We start from the raw sequence: 18,731 nt of genomic DNA on the forward strand, positions 1-18,731 counted from the left end.
TGTCATCCGTGATCATAATATGTAGGGTAGGCTACTTAAGTAGACTTAATAATAAAGCATAATACTGAAAACACAGCTAAACAACTTGAGTTGAAATTATTTAATTGATCCAGCCCGCCTGAGAACAAAAAGTCTGGATGCAACCCAAGAGCCAAACTGACATTGACAGCCCTATTCCAAACAGAAGAATAAATAGGTCTACCATAACATTTTAAAAGTATCATTATAACTTAGCAAGATATTATTTCTAAAATTTCCAGCAATTCATCTAATGAGAATTGCTGGCAATATTTTAATATATATTTTTGAGCTACCTAGCCTACATTTCACACTATGATGCTTTGCAGTTGCACCGCAACAACAATAATAAAGTCAAGTTATAAACATCCTGGTGGGGTTGTTGCCAGGGAATAAGCGCCCCGTGAATAAACATCACTTTGAGACCCAAAAATTCAGTTACCAGCAAATGAAATTCCTACTGTGTCTTGTCTCAAGTATCATAAACACTTGTATCCCCTTATGCACTCGTGTCTCAAGGTGTTTGTCTATCATTATTTTGGGTTTGCAAAAAAATAAGCCATGAATTTGTAAAGAAAGATATTTCTTACAGCAATTACAATCCATTTTGTGGGAGTGCCTAAATATTGTAGATATTGTAGCTAGCGCAAGATAATCCACATTTACCTTTTTTAGATTGCTCTTTAGAAACAGACACTGTCCTATCCTGATACCACACTTTATTGCTAGGGCCAGACTAGTATACTATTTTTGGGGGACCATATTGTGTGAAAGGTGCAGGGCAATGGGTGTGCTGAACAGGTAGTTCAAATGGAGAGATATGTGAACCGTATGAAGGTGTGGTGTTACAAACAGTGTTGTGTGGCTCATAGGCATGGGGTTTGAGGGTAACTGAGCGTAATAGATTAAATGTCTTTTAATTTAGATTTTTGCGTAGTATGCGTGGAGTGGCACGACTGGATTGGTTAGGAACGAGGAAGTATGGTGAAAGAGGGATAGGGGGTAAGGGTGGGATGGAGGAATGGAAGATTTGACCAATACCTGGATGGATGGATGGATGGATGGATGGATGGATGGATGGATTTGTGGATTCAGTGTCAGGGACATTGTGGATTATATTTACTCAAGATATCGCCGTACTCCGTCGTGCCACCAAAAACGAGTGCTAAAAGCATAACAGAAGACAAAATACAGCGTTTAGAGTACAAGTACAAAGTTTTTAAGTCATCATATCATATAGGTGCAGAAATGTCTGTCAAGGGACGATCGTGGCCCTGTCAGGACACGTTATCTTCAAGCATGGTGCCCGACGTCTGCCGTTTGAGTTGTTTTTCTGAGCGCTGGCTAGCGCCATGGATATTTCTGTCACTCTGTGCAAGGTAGCAAGGATGCAGGTGCAGGTTGGAGGCACTTTCACCCCCAGTCTCTTAGGCTCTTTAACTGTGGCCCACCAAAAGAGAGATGCAACCACAGAGAGAGAGAAACTGCCCCGAGCACATCTCCACTGACCTACATTTTATCTGTCGCTTTTACCCCCCGCTCCTCTTTTTTCATCTTATTTCTACCGTACCAACAGTGCCATAATTGTGATGTAATGACCAAAGCAAGCGTGATAAAATCCCAGACTGGTGAGGGTGCATGAAGACAGGCAGACAGAGGGAAGAACGTGAAAGTAAGCAATGGGAAGGAGTTAGTACTAAAATCAAATCATCAGATATTGGAAAACTGATACTTGTGTCTTTACATACATCTGTTCTTTGCTTTAATATGAGGCTCAGTTGGCCCTTTGAAATGAATTGCTCTTTGGTAAAACAATTGTTCGTTTGCATAAATAGATTACTGATAATTGAATTGAAATGCGTCAGTGTGTGGTATAAGTCAACATGGAAGCAGAACGTCTTGAGGTCTGGAGTGTCCATATGGTGGAAAGCAGGAGGAAGGGAGCAGGAGAAGCAGACCGGGCCATGCCTAAGGGCCCAACTTGGTGGAGGAGGAAACTGTGTTCTGCATAGAGATGCAATCTCAGGTTCAATTGCTCTTCTTTCATATTCCTTAGTCTACTCGTCTGTTCCCTTTTGAACTCTTTTTTTTATAATTTCTCCGAAGTTGGGCCAAAAAGGGTTTTCCACAAAAACAGCGCTGCTAAAAACATTCTGCTGTTTATATTTGTCCACTAGATATCGCTTTAATGTGTAGTGCAACCTAAAATGACTCCAAAGAAGACTAAAAAGTACAAAGACTGAAAGTGACCAAAAAGCACCTTTTTCCCAATTTTTACCCAACCTTTCTCAATAAAAGAAAAAAAGAGACAAATAATCAAAAATTGTGAAGAAGAAATAAGAAAAAGGAAAACGGGAATGAAAGGAAGATCTATCTATCTATCTATCTATCTATCTATCTATCTATCTATCTATCTATCTATCTATCTATCTATCTATCTATCTATCTATCTATCTGTAACCGCGGTGTAATTTGTCATCTGATCAGCTACACCCTCAGAAATGTCGCTCGTGCTTTGATTAAACATGTTTCAAAGATGTCTCATCAACAGAAAAAAATGTATATAAGTCAAAATCACAAAATAAATCAGCAGCCTGCGTAACACGTCACTGTATAGCACACTTAGTTATCTGCATCACTGTGACACTACACGGTAATGAGCTTAACAATAACGTTCATGTAACTAAAATTTCAAATACTGTGAGCTGATGTGGCAGGTAGGACAGTCCTCGGTTCGGAGAGCGTGATAGAAGTCACGGGTCACGGCACCAATGTAACCGCGGTGTACCTGTCCCACCAAAGATCCACATTCACGCTGGACTGGATGATGAGGTTTTTATTACAGTTGCTGCAAATGAATTAGTCACAACACAACACTTGGTAAGCTTCTATGCTGGCTTTGATCTCGTTGACAGCTCGTTGTAGACTGCCCAAAACATATCAAAGAGCTTTCTTTTCAGTTTACATAAAATACATTTTAGAATATCAACAATCACAATACATTTTTACATCCATTTTAACAAGATACTTTTAACAAGAGATCCTATAGTGTTTATTTTTTTAAACGTTTACAATGAATTCAACATATTTTTCTTTAGTCTGAATTTCAACCAACATCATCCTTTTTATATATATGAGAATATAGAAATAATAACAATAATAAAAACGGGTACAATTTACCTGCAAATGAATGAGTCACAACACAACACGTGGTAAGCTTCTCTGCTGGCTTTGATCTCTATAAGGGGAATTAGCATTTTAGCACAACATGCGACGTCCGGCCAAACATAAAAGGCGACAGAAACAAAACGAAAATAAATCCAAACAGCTTGACAACATCAATCACATTACTGTGCATGTTGAGAGATTTGTCAGCTGTGGTTTCAATGTTTAAAATTAACTTTTTGCGGAGCACCAAAAGATCGTGTCTTACCGTTTGCAGCTCTTTGTAGACTGACAAAAACCCCCACCTTCCTGTCACAAAGTCTAAAGCCAAACCAAACCTTACCACATACCAGTAGGTGGCACTGTTGGACTCATCATTGCAGGACACTTAGACAGAAACTATACAACATATTTCAGCAGGAATTTCAATAAAACTAACGTTATTATTACACCCGTTACATATCTCCAATGAAGAAAACAAGTAATTGAAAACCCTGCTATTTTGCTATTTCTCCCACTTAGAGGGGTCTGAAATTTTCATTGTGGGTGTATGTCCACTGTGAGAGGGATAAGCTAAAAAGAAAATCTTGAAATCACAATGCATGATTTTTTAACGATTTATTTGTGTGATATAGCTGCAAATACGTATTTGAGCACCTGAGAAAATGAATTTTAATATTTGGTACAGTAGCTTTTGTTTGCTATACAGAAGTCAAACATTTCCTGTAGTCTCTCACCAGGTTTGCACACACTGCAGGAAGGATCTTGGCCCACTCCTCCACACAGATCTTCTCTAGATCAGTCAGGTTTCTGGGCTGTTGCTGAGAAACACGGAGTTTGAGCTCCCTCCAAAGATTTTCGATTAGGTTCAGGTCTAGACACTGGCTGGGCCTTGATATGCTTCTTACGGAGCCACTCCTTGGTTTTCCTGGATGTGTGCTTCGGGTCGTTGTCGTGTTGGAAGACCCAGCCACGAGCCATCTTCAATGATCTGACTGAGGTAAGAAGGTTGTTCCCCAAAATCTCACAATACATGGCCCCAGTCATCCTCTCTTTAATCCAGTGCACTCGTCCTGTCCCATGTACAGAAAAACACCCCCAAAGCATGATGCCACTACCCCGATGCTTTAACGTAGGGATGGTGTTCTTAGGAATGTACTCCTTATTCTTCTTCCTCCAAACACGCTTTGTGGAATTATGACCAAACAGTTCTATTTTGCTCTTATCTGACTACAGAACTTTCCTATGACTCCTCTGTATCATCCAAATGGTTATATGAAAACTTAAGACGGGCCTTGACATGTGCTGGTTTAAGCAGGGGAACCGTTTGTGCCATGCATGATTTCAAATCATGACGTCTTAGTGTATTACCTACAGTAACCTTGGAAACGGTGGTCCCAGCTCTTTTCAGGTCACTGACCAACTCCTGTCGTGTAGTTCCGGGCTGATTCCTCACCTTTCTTAGAATCATTGAGACCCCACAAGGTGATATCTTGAATGGATTTATCTTAAGGCGATTTACCATTCCTTTAATTTCAAGGAAGAAGAAGGCAGACGATATTGATATCGGTTACATTGGCAAATATCGATTCCTCAGAAAAAGGCTGGTATTGGCACAATTACCTGGTATCAGCTGTTGTCCAGTATTTAGCTTTGGGAGCACAAGGGAGATCTTGCTGCAGAAGGAAACATATGCTTTGTCATGCATCCCATTTTGTTAGAACCTGCCTTAAACAACATGCAGAAATCAAAGCTCGGTGATGTTCTGCAAAGTCCCATTTCACAACAATCAATTATGACTTCCCAAATAGTAGGATATGTTACTTTAACATAAATTGAGCCGCACACCTCAGTTCTGCATACATACAACATGCTTTATAAGAACGACCTGTAGCCCACGGTCATTGTGGTCATAGATCATCCGTTCGTCAGGTGAATGTTAGAGTATTTCTATGAGGAAGTAGAAGACCCCACCCTGAAAGCCATCCCAGAGGATACCCGAGACAGGTCGTGTCACCGGAGCTGCTCTTCAGTCTGTGACATACTGTATAGTCAACCTCCACATACAGTAGATTGCTCTTGTTACGCTTGCGGTTTCGTTGTCTTAAGTAACTTCTCCCAAATGTACTTAAAGTTAACAGTCAACAATAAATTGCTCAGGGCAGTGGTGTCACCAGACAGGGGGGGCATATCATATGCATTTGGGGGTACAGCTATTATTACACCCAAAAAATTGACACAGCACTAATGCACGTTAAACACAACCAACAGCACATCCAGCAGCAGGTTACATCAGGTTTCATTATTTAAAACAATAGACAGTCGGCTCCCTTCTAGACACTGTCGCCCCCCTTGTGATTGGTCAATATGAATCTCTGTTGTTGACTTCAAATCCTTTGAGTAAATGATGATGAAAATTGTTTCTTATTATATTGGGTTTTTTGGGGGTTTGTAAATATTTTTTGTTTGCAGTGTTTTTCTGGGATGTATTTTACGATTAGCTTTACTAAAAACAGTTTAGCTTATTCTTGAATTTTGTTGTGTATTTGTTGCTGCAGTGAAAACTCAATCCATATTTTAAATTGAAATGTTGTTGTTTCATGCAGAGGTTCCAGTTGCTTGACTTTAAAAATGCTTCGTATAAAGAGGTTCCAAGTTTAAATGAGTTAAAGGTTCACTGTTTCTCTTGTTTTATATACCTACATCCACTTTTCTTTGGGTGGGCAGACTGTATTAGTGGGTGGGCACTGCACACCCCTGCCTCCCTCCGGTTACGCCCCTGGCTCAAGGCTTAAGTTATGATCACAAATTCGTATCCCATTTAGATCGGGTATCTTGGATGCTCATACACGGATTGACCAACACTTTTGTATCCCAGTTTAAGTTTAAAGTAATTACATTCTTTAACATGTTTATCTATCCATCCATTATCTTTACTGCTTATACTTAGTAGGGTCACGGGCTATCTTCGGGCAGTGGGCAGGGGACACCCTGAACTGGTTGCCAGCCAGTCGCAGGGCACACAGAAACAGACAACTCACTCGCTCATTCACACCCAGGGATAATTTGGACCTGACATGCATGTCTTCGGAATGTGGGAGGAAACCAGAGTGTCCGAAGGAACCCACGCAAGCATAGAGAGAACATGCAAACTCCTCACAGAAAGGCTGGTAGCCGGATTTGATCCCAGGACCTCAGAACTGTGCCGCAGACGCGCTAACCACTAAGCAGCCGTGCCACCCCATGTTTAACTAGTCATTCCAAATTATATATTGGCTATAAAGAAATACTTTATGCAGAAATATTCAGATTTATTGATTTCCTAATTATCAAGCAGAGCTTTGAACAAGGGAGTTTGTGAGTGAGTATGTGACTGAGTCCGCAAACTGATTAAAATTAAGAACTATACACGGTCATTATCGGTGAATTTAGAGCTCCTTTATCCCTATAACTATCAATAGAAGTAAAATAACAATAGTTTTACTGTTTCAAGTTGTTCAAAGTATTGCCTGGGTTCCATTTGCAGCATGTCGAGGTATCGTACACTGCAAAAGCTTGTTTTGACGATACATGATTTGAAATTTTGGAAGCAAATCAAAAGCAAAATGTTTTAATAAGTTAATCCTGTCAATCTTCTAACGTGAATGTATATAAAGGTGAATGGATCTGGGTTTAAAAAAATACAAAAACACGGACGTTTCAACTTTTGAGAATTGATCAATGAGTACCAAATTCAGTTATTTAATTATCAAAAAGCTAAAAGATGTTCTTTACCCTTGTTAAAAGGACACTGTGTAATATTTGACTACTAGATGTCACTGTATTGTGTAGTGCAACTGAAAACAAGTGCTACAAAGCACAAGGAAGAATACAAAATACAGAGACTCAAAGAGACATAACTGCATTATTGCTTTCTAATTTAAGCCTTTTACAAGGTTTTTAGTTTTTGGAGTTACTGTTTGCAGCAAGATGGCAGAAAATCATGTCAGCTGCTTTACGTATACCTCATGTTATGTAAAATACAGACAATTTTTTTAACCTACGGTTATAAAAAAAAATGCACGTTTAAATGATGGTCCATGTGTATAGGCTTATGATTAAAATCTTTCTTTTTAATTAATAAAGTTTTTTCTACCACTGGGAGGCGCAAAATAATATACAATGCACATTTAAGTCCAAATGTTCGATTATAGGATGTTGGAGCTATTCTGTGAGTTTGAATCTGTTTTTAAACCATGGAGTCCAAAAAATCTGGGCACAGTAGAAGGTTGACACATTTAAAATTATTATTTTTATTATATTGTTTGAGTTTAAAAATGATGAAGTGTACCTGTACATGATTACTATTATACTATTGAGGACTAAGAGGCTAAGAGACAGATTTAAGTCCCCAACCTTTTTTTACCTCGGACCGATTTAATGTCTGACAATATTTTCTGACCATATTCTCGCGGCCCAGGTCAATAAATCATTGGTCATAATAATAATAATAATAATAATAATAATAATAACAATAATGATAATAAGTCCCATTGTAATCACTGGACTACTAGGGATGTAGATGGCAGGAAAAAAAATCTTTAGATTTTATCTCATCACCACACTATTTTTAGTCACGGTACATTCTAGAAAAAATATGAATGAATATAAAAAAACTTGACAAGGGAAAAAACGATTTGGTGTATCTACTGTTGAATCAGACATTAAATCAAACACAAACAAACCGGGGAATGGTGGAATGAAATGACACAGAGGATGACAGAAGAACTAAAAATTACCTGAAAAAATTGCTGCTCATAAATGTAATTTTAAAGGGTTCGGGAAATTTGGCCACACCTATGCCCATTTCAAACCCTGGTTGGGGCCCTCTGTGGTAGGAGGTATGTCAGACCCTAACAAAAAATGTGAGTTAAACGTATAAATACGGTACATGCAAAACATTTTTGTTTTCCTTTCTGTGTGGCCCTGTCTGAAACACCCCACGGCCCTGTAGATAGATAGATAGATACTTTATTCATCCCCGAAGGGAAATTCACATTTCCAGCAGCATCCCTGAGCTGAGAACAATACAATAATAAAGCAAAAAGAATACAATATACAAATTCCCAGTGTGACGTGCAAATGCCAACTGTAGCGTGTTATATAGAATAACTAATGCTACACAGAGTACATATTGCAATAAGATTCGGTAATATGCAATGTAGGTGGTGTGGTTTACTGTGGGCTTTTACTCTGCCTGGTAGAGTTAAAGAGCCTCATGGCATGAGGAAGAAAAGATACTGTACTGATCTATGGCTCTATGGTTGCGTACCACTGCACTAGACTGTGAAAAAGTGTCCAAAACAAGTATTCATATCTTATTTCTGGACTTTTTATCTTAATTATTTTGTTGCACTTCTTTTTAATGGCACTATTTTTCTAACTCAATCACAACTTGGGCCAGTCTCCAAGGCCTACGTTGTCAATAGTTTTTCCCATTTACCAGACATTCTTTTTATCTTATTTCTTTCTTTTAAGCAATTAATACATGTTTAAACAGCCATGGTGACATCACACACCTTTGTCTCACACTGGTCAACACAGGGAACCACTCACTTGTCTCACTTCCTACTCTTACACATGCTCTGCTGTTCACATAAAAACTCTTCAATGCTTCTAACAACTTTCCACCCACTCCATACATTACCATCACCTGCCACAACGCCACCCTATCAACTCTTTCATACGCCTTCTCCAAGTCCATGAAAGCCAAATAAACATCCTTACCTTTTGCAAAATATTTCTCACACACCTGTCGTACAGCAAGCGTGTGGATAAGAGAGTACTCGGTTGGTTTGGACACATGGAGAGGATGGATGAAGAGCGAATGTTGAAGAGGATCTACAGAGCTGAAGTAAATGGAAGGAGACCAAGAGGAAGGCCGCGATTGACGTGGATGGATAGTGTTATGAGTGCACTGCAGGAAAGAGGTCTAAATGTAGTGGAAGCCAGTGGAGAGGTGTTTTGAAAGGATAGTGGGATTGTGGACGCGTTCTAGAGGATGGGCGGGGCACCCGTATGATGCGGCAGGGGTAAACCAGTGAAAGCTGTCGGGCCCTGCTGTTGAACAGAAGAGTGTGTTGTTTCACCCTGACCCGAGTGACACGACTGCTTTCTTGTGTCTCGTTTCATCTGGAGGGACGAAAGCATGACCAACCTAAGTGCCGAGGTGCCTAACTTGTTTGGGTGTTTGGGCATTTGGGTTGGCCATGGTCCAAAAAATGTTTGTGTCTTTTTTTTCCCTTTTATTTTCTTTGTTTTTGTATGTTTGTCTTGCTGTCGGTCACCCCTCTTGAGGGATATATGACCAAGGTAGATGGATAGATTACGTGTTTATCCCACATCTAATCTCGTGGTGAACAATATTCACGAGTAACTATCAATGACAATAAAGACCAATCCTAATTCTGATTGATAAATTGTGGAGAGCAGTGTATTATCAGCAGAGTGCGCTCATTCTTGCGCGGGTGTGTTTGTGCGCGGGGGAGAGTGGGCGGGGCCGTAATCGCTCCAAACCAATCCGAGTCGGCGAACAATCGCTCCCCGGTTCGTTGTGCGCCTCCCCCGGTCGCCAGAAAAGAGTCGAGTCCCCCCACGGAGGTGAGAGCGCAGATGTCATGAGAGCGACCGCGAGAACAGAGCGCCAACATCGCTACGCCGAAGCACCTCAGCCCGCCTCTCCGCGCACGCGTCTGGGATGCTTTTAGGGCGCGAGCCGCCTCCAGCCAGGGCACCCCACACTCTTTTAGTCGCCTTTTGTTGTTTTTGAAGAAGGGACCTTTTGATTTTCCTGTTTATGTTTGTTTCTTCATGACTGCTGCTTTGGGAAAGGAGGCGCAACAGCAACACCATGCGAGGTAAGGACAGTACCCATCTGCGCGCGCGCGTGGAGGATATTGCTCCACGTCAGGTTATACACTTGAAACTTATCATCTGAGTTTGTGTGTGTGTGTATTCATTCTAGCGTCAGTTCTATCACATTGCACAACGGAGTGATACAAATGTACATGCGTGCGTCAAGTGTGCAAAGAGAAGCGGCGCCTGATTATAATAATCCACATCTTGTCAATTTGTGTGACAGGAAGACATCTTTCTACACGTTGTTCTTGTAAAAAAAAGTTTATTAGACGTCCCAGGGACATTTGCCGTGCGCTCCAGTAACCCGTTTCTCTGCAAGGCATGTTCAATTTCAACGTCAATGTCACGTTGGCGGTTCTCTCTTTCGCTCGCTCGCTCACTCTCTCCTTCACAAACTTGTGCACCAACCTTCTCACTAATCGTTTGTTTTACTTTTGTGTATTGGGATCACACAACTGTCAACTTCAGCCAATTGTTCTCCTCATTAATGATTGTTATTCCCCTTGTAAAACTAAAATAAACCTTACAAACACAACGCGGCACCGATTCACTCACAACAAGACTATACAGAACAGAGGTCTCAATTTTGTTTTTGTTTTTTTTTTTTTTTTTTGGGGGGGGGGGGGGGGGGGCTACTGCATCTTGGGTAAGGTTGGGCCACATCAGGTTTCATAAAAAAAATATACCGCTCTCAAATATATTTTAGTAAAAGAACATCAATACAAACAAAGTTCAAAAAATAAAATAAAAATATTGAGAATTTGTTAAGATATGGAACTAATCAGGGAAGTTTAAATATGTTTGTTGAATAATTGAATTATTGCTATTTAAATTCTAACGTATGTATTTAATTTTCTGAACACGAACGGTTCTGAACGTGGCTTCTTGCAAAATAATTTATCAGAATATTTAACTTCTGTGAGGTGTACTGAACAAATACAGACACAATTTGTTATTTGACCATGGTCAAGCAGATAAAACACGTTTAACACACTGCAAAAATTCACCTTAAGAGTTTTGTACCTAAAGCTTCAGTTCAGCAGCGGTGATGATTTACTCCGTCAAAAGACCTGGGTGCTCCGGTCCTCAAGGGACACATGCCCTGCATGATTTTGGAGGTTTTTCTGCTCCAATGCAGGTTATGCCAGCTTGCTAACAAGATGACAAATTTTATCTCCTGAGTTGATGAAGAGAAACCTGCAAAATAATGCAGGACATGCGGCCCTCGAGGACTGGAATGCCCAGGTCTGTTTTAAAGGGGACATCCATATCAAACTCTTACAACACGGTGGGGGCCTCACAATATGTTATTGCGGGCTACAAATGTCTCCTGGGCTGCATGTTTGAGACCCCTTATGTAGAATAAAAGCAAGGATAAATGGTGTTAAAAAGTTAATTTTATTTACCAAATAAACAACACAAACAATTCTTTCAGCATCTTTCTTTCAAACTTGCAGTAATTTCAGTGGTGCCTATTAAACATGGCAGCGTATTTTACTTTTTTTTTCATACAAAAATTGTTTTAGGGTGTTAACAATTTTGAAATCACCCAAAAAAAACTATAAAACATGTATAAATTGACAGGTATAGGATGAAATTTTAGAAGTGTTGTAGATGATATAATGCACATGCACAGTAAAGCATTTTAAAGCATTTAATATCTTACTTCGTTGAATAGTATGCTACCTTTTATTCTGAAAATTGATCTGATGCCAAATTGCATTTGGAAAACTTTATGAAAATGTGTTGCTAGGTCAAATATTGCAAGCAAAACAATATCTGATCATTTTTTGACTAATCCTGATGTGTCCCAACTTTGTCCTCCAAGAGCAACACACACAAAAATATCAAAGTTTTTTTTGATTTGTTTTTAATCAGATGTGTTCTCTCCACTTTGTTAATCAAGTACAACCAAACACAGTCAATGAAGTGATCTAATACACAGTAAATAAACTACTATTAGCTTAACACTCTGTATACAAGGATTACATGTTTACTGAAGTAGTGATAAAAGGTTACACTTTAAGTGTTAAATTAACAGTATTGGTGAGTACTTTAATCTAAACTGTGTTAAACAAACAGAGTAAACGTTTAACATTAACTCATGGTCCTTATTTACTGTGTGTTATATCAGCATTGGTAATTTTACTTTGTATAATTTATGTTTGTTTTATTTTTACGGCATTGACTGCATCAATTGCATTTTAAAGTTTCATTTGTTTGGAATTTGAAGTGGTTACGACCAGGCAGAATCAGATTAGATTTTGGACTGAACACCATAATCGTGATCCAACATTCTGGAAAATAAAACAGGGGACCAAAACAACAATTTTAAAGCAGTTACATAGGAATCATTTTCACAGTTAACATTTAAGGCGCATTTTGGCTCCTACAAAATAATTAGTTTTATTTACCATAAAAAAAATAGGCTAAAGGGTAATAATTTAAAAAATATATTTTTTAGTATCTGTTAAGAGTCTCAATTTTGATACCTTGGCAAAAAAACAAGGAAAAAAGATCATGTCTTAATATTTGCATTTTTGAGTAAATACACAGGAAGACTTCTCAATGTACATGCTATATTTTGCTTCACATATGCTCATAAATAGATTAATTTAATTAAAATCAGTTTTGAAACACTGCCTGTCCCTATCTTAAGCACTACATTTGATGACATGCATTGAAACTCAAAATGCAATAGTGCTATCTCAGATGGGGTTGTTTTGCGTGGAATTTGATAAATATCTTGATAAACAACTACATGATTAAAAAAAGTAAAACACAAAGTGGAACTGGGGACAAAAGTGGCACTAAAGTGTCTTATTTTGGTAGTTCTTTATTTACCATTAAATACATAATATATCTACCTTTTCGTTTAGCGGGCCGAATTAAAAAAGCCTTCAAGCATGTGATAAGCACGCTGGAGTTTGCCCACCCCTGGTGTACGGTTTTTTAAACAACTTTATTAGTATTTTGGAACATGCCCTGGGCCAAAAATCACCCTGGGGCTTTAATTTGGACAACTCTATTCTAATTATACATATATATATATATATATATATATATATATATATATATATATATATATATATATATATATATATATACACTTTAATACAAGTTAAAAAAAATAAAAACGTAAATAATTTGTAAAGAGAGCACAGTTATGCATGAAGAATATACAAAAAAGTATTATGTTTCTTTTTATCGATACTGCAATAATAAAAGTTGTCAAGACATTTTTAAAACAAAGAGTAAATCTCAAATGACGTAAACATGATAAACAGCCCTCGGGTGCAGCATCTATATGTATCGTCTGTTGGCTGTCATGTTTTGTATGTTTGGATGTCATTTTAATATCTGTTGCTGCTTCAGGCCATCCCATGCTTGAACCAAGAAGAAATCACACAAAAAACATCAAACAAGAAAAAAAAAGAAAACGGATTCTATATTATTACCCAAACCTCTCTATCATGCATTTTGGGGTTTATACACAATATAGGGACCATTTTTGGGGAAGGGGGTTCCTACGGGAAGGTTCAGTTTTCACTTTACAGCCACGATTAGCAAGAGGAGCCCCCGAAGCGTCTCTCCCGCTCGCCCACCCCCCTCCCCATCTCTATCTCTCTCCATCTTCCTCTCTCCCTCTACACGCCCGAAAGGGTTTTGTCAGATAGAATTAAATCAGTGTGGGCATCGCGCCCCCCACTCACAACCTGCGTTTGTGTGCGTGTGAGTGTGTCTCAGCTGCCCTTACATAGAAATGTGCTCACAACCACAAGGTTATAAAAAAAAACAAGCTGCGGTAATTACGATTTAACAGTAGCCCCAACTTATGAGGTTCAGACTATGATGTCACCCTTTGTCCAAGAAAAAACAAAAGTGAAAGAAATGAATCCGGTGCAGGACTTGCAAAATATTGTTTCTCGCAAAAATTATGTTCTAACATGATACAATTTCCCCTCCTGTAACTCACATTTCCCTCTCATATTAATTTGCAGTACAGTAAGAGAAAACTGCTCACAAGTGCAACCTAGTGGTTGTTTTGGTCACTGGTCAAATCTAATTAAAAAAAAACAAGGTGTCGGACAAAATAAATGTGCCTTGGCAGTGATAGACAAACGTGTACTTACGTGGAGTTGATCTAAATAACAGCTTCAATGTAGCCTAATATAGCTGAGTAAGAGTACAGTTTCTTCTTCGCAAATATACTCAAGTAAAAGTATAAGGTATGGTGATTTAAAAATACTCCCAGATGTACAGAATGCCCCAAAACTTACGCAAGTAAATGTAACAGAGTAAATCTAACTAGTTGATGATTAGTATACAAAAACAAAACAAACTGTGCTCTGATGCCACCTAATGATATGGATAAATGTAACTGTTAATTAGATGACAATGAAAAGTAAGCAAATATACAGAACAGTGACATGTTTTTGCAAAAATAAAATCGGGCTATTTCCCGTGGCTCACAAGGCAAGGTCTCGAAGCACATTGGTTGAAAAACACTGCTATAATACTGGGTATTTTTATTGTGAGACGGCCGATTTAGTGCTACTTTAAATCAGCGAGGTCCAAGAGTCGAGCTTGCATGGCCGAAGCAACAAGGTCAAAGTTGCATCTGACCAGGCGTGTCAGTGATACGTGTCACTCGGGGATTCTCACGCTTCATCGCCACAGAGACCGGTAATATGGTGGCGGGAAAGGTGCAGCGGCTGCTAAGGCCGAGTCATGCTCAGGTCAAAGGTAGCGCCGATGCTGCGCACATGCGCTATTGCGCACAGCCCAGACCTTTTCCAAGCACAAAAAATCTATCCTGCACAAAAAAAATCAGAGATGAAATTGCGAATATAGTAGCAAATTCAGCCAAGATGCAAGTGCGTGCAGGTAAAAACAACAAGCGTTCCCTTGGCGTCTTGTTTTAAAAGCGTTATTTTGAAGTCAATGTCAAAGTTGCACGAAGTTCAGTAAAGTCAGTATAGATTTTCGAGAGCTGGCTTTTTCGGCTTGACTCACTTAAAGGAGCCGGCAGTTTCGACTCTCAAGCAGCTCTTCACATTGTTGTTGTTGCTTTAATCCATTATTAACAATTACAGTATTATGTAATTTTATGCACAAAAAGGCCCCAAAAAGAGGGGCAAATAAAAAAATAAATAAAAACCTAAGAAAAAAGAAAAAAAGGAGAAGGAAATAAATGGAAAAAGAGAAAGGAAAGAAAAGAAGGAAAAAAAAGCTGGAATATTAGGAAAATGAGGAAGTGTCAGGTTTGGACATGTTTTCTGATGAGTCTGTTTCCACACTTGGGATGGATGTTGCTCACAGTTATTCTCGTAGACGCTCACAGACTATGTGTAAATGCTCAAACCCGTTGAAGATTACAGGGAACATTAGTTGCAACAGTTAACCAGGGGCGATTTTTGGTTTAGAGCTTTGGGGGGGCTGAGCACCCATAGTGTCTGGCTGGTTAAAATGATGTTAGTGATTTCACTTAAAGTGATTTAGGATCATTCATCACTGTTCAGGAGTGTCACTTCCCATTTGTGAACATCACGATACACTTCAAACAGACAGCCATATACAAATAAATCAGGAGGTTTCATGTGGTTCCTTATAGTTACTGTGGGTAAAAGACAGGGTTTGTACAAGGTGCTTGAAATCCCTGAAAATTGTTTTTATGGTTGTGTTTTCAAGGTTTGAAAAGTTCCTAAATTTTGGGTGAAGTGCTTGTAAATGCTTGAAATCGAGGCCATGTTCCTTGGAAGTCTAACTCGATAGCACACCAAATAAAGGAAAATTGAACAAGTCTGCTAAAAAATAACGCCGACACAGCTATCAAGTGGCTACGCTTTGCCATTGCATTTTCTTTCCCTCATGATTAAAGGCAGCTGACATTAGTTTGTATGGCATTGTCATGCAAAGCGTCTTTCCCCCGTAGCGTTGCACCCAACAGGACAAGTGAAAATACCGAGATGCTTGGAGGCTGCAGTTAATATGAACAATGGGCGTAAAACGGAAAGTACAAACAATGGCTAAAACAAGGAACAAAACGTGGATTTCTTTTAATGGCACTAGCTCACATAAACGTAACAATCAAGTTAGGCTAATCATTGTTGCATTTGATAGATAGATAGAGAGATAGAGAGATAGAGAGAGAGAGAGAGAGGGAGAGAGATAGATAGATAGATACTTTATTCATCCCCGCAGGGAAATTCACATTTCCAGCAGCATCCCTGCGCTGCGAACAATACAATAATAAAGCAAAAAGAATACAACATACAAATACCCAATGTGACGTGCTAATACCCACTGTAGCGTGTTATATAGAGTATCTAGATAGTGCTACACAGAATACACATTGCAATAAAATTCGGTGATATGCAATGTAGGGGGTGTGGTTTAATGTGGGCCTTTAATCTGCTAGGTGGAGTTAAAGAGCCTCATGGCATGAGGAAGAAAAGATCTCTTCAGTCTTTCCGTGGTACAAGACAGTGACAGCAGTCTGTCGTTGAAGCTGCTCTTCTGTCTGGATATAATGCTGTGTAGTGGATGTGATGAATATTTGGTTCAATGCGCCTAAAACTAGGACCGACATCTGTTGATGATAGTTTGCTACCATCATGGTATTGGGTGGTAAAATAGTTGTTCAACATAACAACTGTATAACACACTCTCACCGCAAAAAAACGGAGCCTCCGCAGACTCCATCACTATGCTGCCAGTGACACAAAAAGGAGTGGGGGATAGAAGCAAAAGCGAAGTTAGAAATTAAATGGAATGAACCAAGGCAGTGGAGTATTTCTGATGCTGCATGGTTAACATTTTTGTTTTGTTTTACTTTTTCATTTATTTATTTAGCATTTTTCATCATATGTAAGCCTATTATGTCCTTTATCAAGGAAAAGAGAGTTTTAAAATTGATATGCTATAATTTTTGGTGGTGCTTGGGTTGGATTTGGGGGTCATTAAGCACACCCAAACAAAGGCTGGCTATGCCTGTGGACTTAACTATAAATTATTTATTCATAGTCAACTATCCATCTATTATCTGCACCGCTTATCCTCTGTAGGGTTGCGGGGTTGCTGGAGCCTAACCCAGCTATCTTCAGGCAGTGGGCAGGGGACAGCCTGAATTGGTTGCCAGCCAGTCGCAGGGCACACAGAAACAGACAGAGAAAGACAAGAGACAGACAGAGAAAGACAACACACTCGCTCATTCACACCTAGGGACATTTCTTACAGGCCAATAAACCTGAAATGCATGTTTTTGGAATGTGGGAGCAAACCGGAGTGCCCGGAGGAAACCTACGCAAGCACGGGGAGAACATGCAAACTCCACACAGAAAGGTTCAATCTCATGACCTCAAAGGTGTGCTGAACACACGCTAACCACTGCGTCGCCGTGCTGCTCATGGTCAACCAAGGCGTCAAAAATCAGACAAACTCAGAAGTTTAGTTTCTTTAACTAAACCAGCGGCACAGGGGTCAATTGCAGCCCCCTGGACGATAGTTCGAGGCCCCTGCCTTAATATTAAAGCTAAAGGGACCGTGTGTATTATTTTTCCACCAGATGTCGTTGTATTCTGTTGTGCCACCGAAAGCGAGTGATAAAAGCACAACGGAAGAAGACAAAATACAGAGACTGAAAAAAATAGAATGAAAAAATTGCTTCTTTTTTGTTTTTGTCTCATTTTCTTCAATTTCCTACTTTTCTTTCTTTCCTCTTCTTTCTTTTTCTCAATTCTTCCCCTTTCCCCTACTTTTCTTTTTATCCATGTTTTCCTCTTTTTTTCCTATTTCTTCTTCCTTTTCTTAATCCTATTTAAAAAAAAATCTTCTTTTTGTATTTTTCTGAGGAAAGCTGGGCAGAAATTGGAAGAAAAATGGTGCCTTTTGCTTACTTTGAGTCTCCATAGTTTGTAGTCTTTCTCTGACTCATGTTTTGTTGCCCTACAAATTACAGCGACATCTATGAACCAATACAAAGCACTTTAAGCCTTTAAGAACAGCAAAATGTTTTTATCAGTGCTGTTTTTGTAGAAAACTCAATTCGTTCCAACCTCACCCAGATCCTAGCTCCAGTGGCCCCTAACTCAATTGAAATGAAACCCCTGAACTATATCCATTATTCAACTTTCTGTGTTTTCCTTTCGAGTTTCCAAAAGCTGCAGTTGGCCCTTGTTTTTCTCAGCACTTAACGCACACCGATCAAATCATTCGCTTGACGGCCTCATGCCAATAGAATTAGCTCCATCCTGTTGTGCCGCACATTGATCCGTCCGATTCCGAAGTGTCCCGACGTCGATTTTTTTTTCATCAAATGCAACGGAAGCAGTCTGTTCAGATAAATCTATGAAGTGTCACTCGGTTCACATTTTTATTTCCTTTTTAATTACTTTGCAAAAAAACGTCACTTCATCTCTCTGTAGTTTGTCCTTTTTAGTTTTCGGTTGCTCAGCACAATAAAGCAACATCTAGTGATCATATCATAGAGATGTAAGTGTAGCCCACGCAAATTATGGATTTGTTTATTACTGATGGATTTATTTTCAAGTTAATTCTTGATATTTTTATTTTATTTTTAGATCTATTTATTGTGTGTAACATTTTTTAAATATATTTGAAAACAGTAGACTTTTTGATCAGAACTTTTC

General features: G+C 39.1%; 1 protein-coding gene across 1 annotated transcript in view; it reads left to right on the top strand.

Annotated features, from left to right (window-relative positions):
• Nucleotides 1-9,813: 9,813 nt before the first annotated feature.
• Nucleotides 9,814-18,731, top strand: part of rorb (RAR-related orphan receptor B) — a 60,672-nt gene continuing 51,754 nt past the window's right edge. The window contains exon 1 of the mRNA XM_088335346.1: nucleotides 9,814-10,079. Within this exon, the coding sequence (XP_088191472.1) occupies nucleotides 10,073-10,079 (7 nt within the window). The 5' untranslated portion in view covers nucleotides 9,814-10,072. The remainder of the gene's footprint in view (nucleotides 10,080-18,731) is intronic.

Source organism: Urocampus carinirostris, chromosome 5 (assembly GCF_059441175.1).
Source record: "Urocampus carinirostris isolate Australia breed hairy pipefish chromosome 5, RoL_Ucar_1.0, whole genome shotgun sequence".
NCBI classification, from domain to species: Eukaryota; Metazoa; Chordata; class Actinopteri; order Syngnathiformes; family Syngnathidae; genus Urocampus; species Urocampus carinirostris.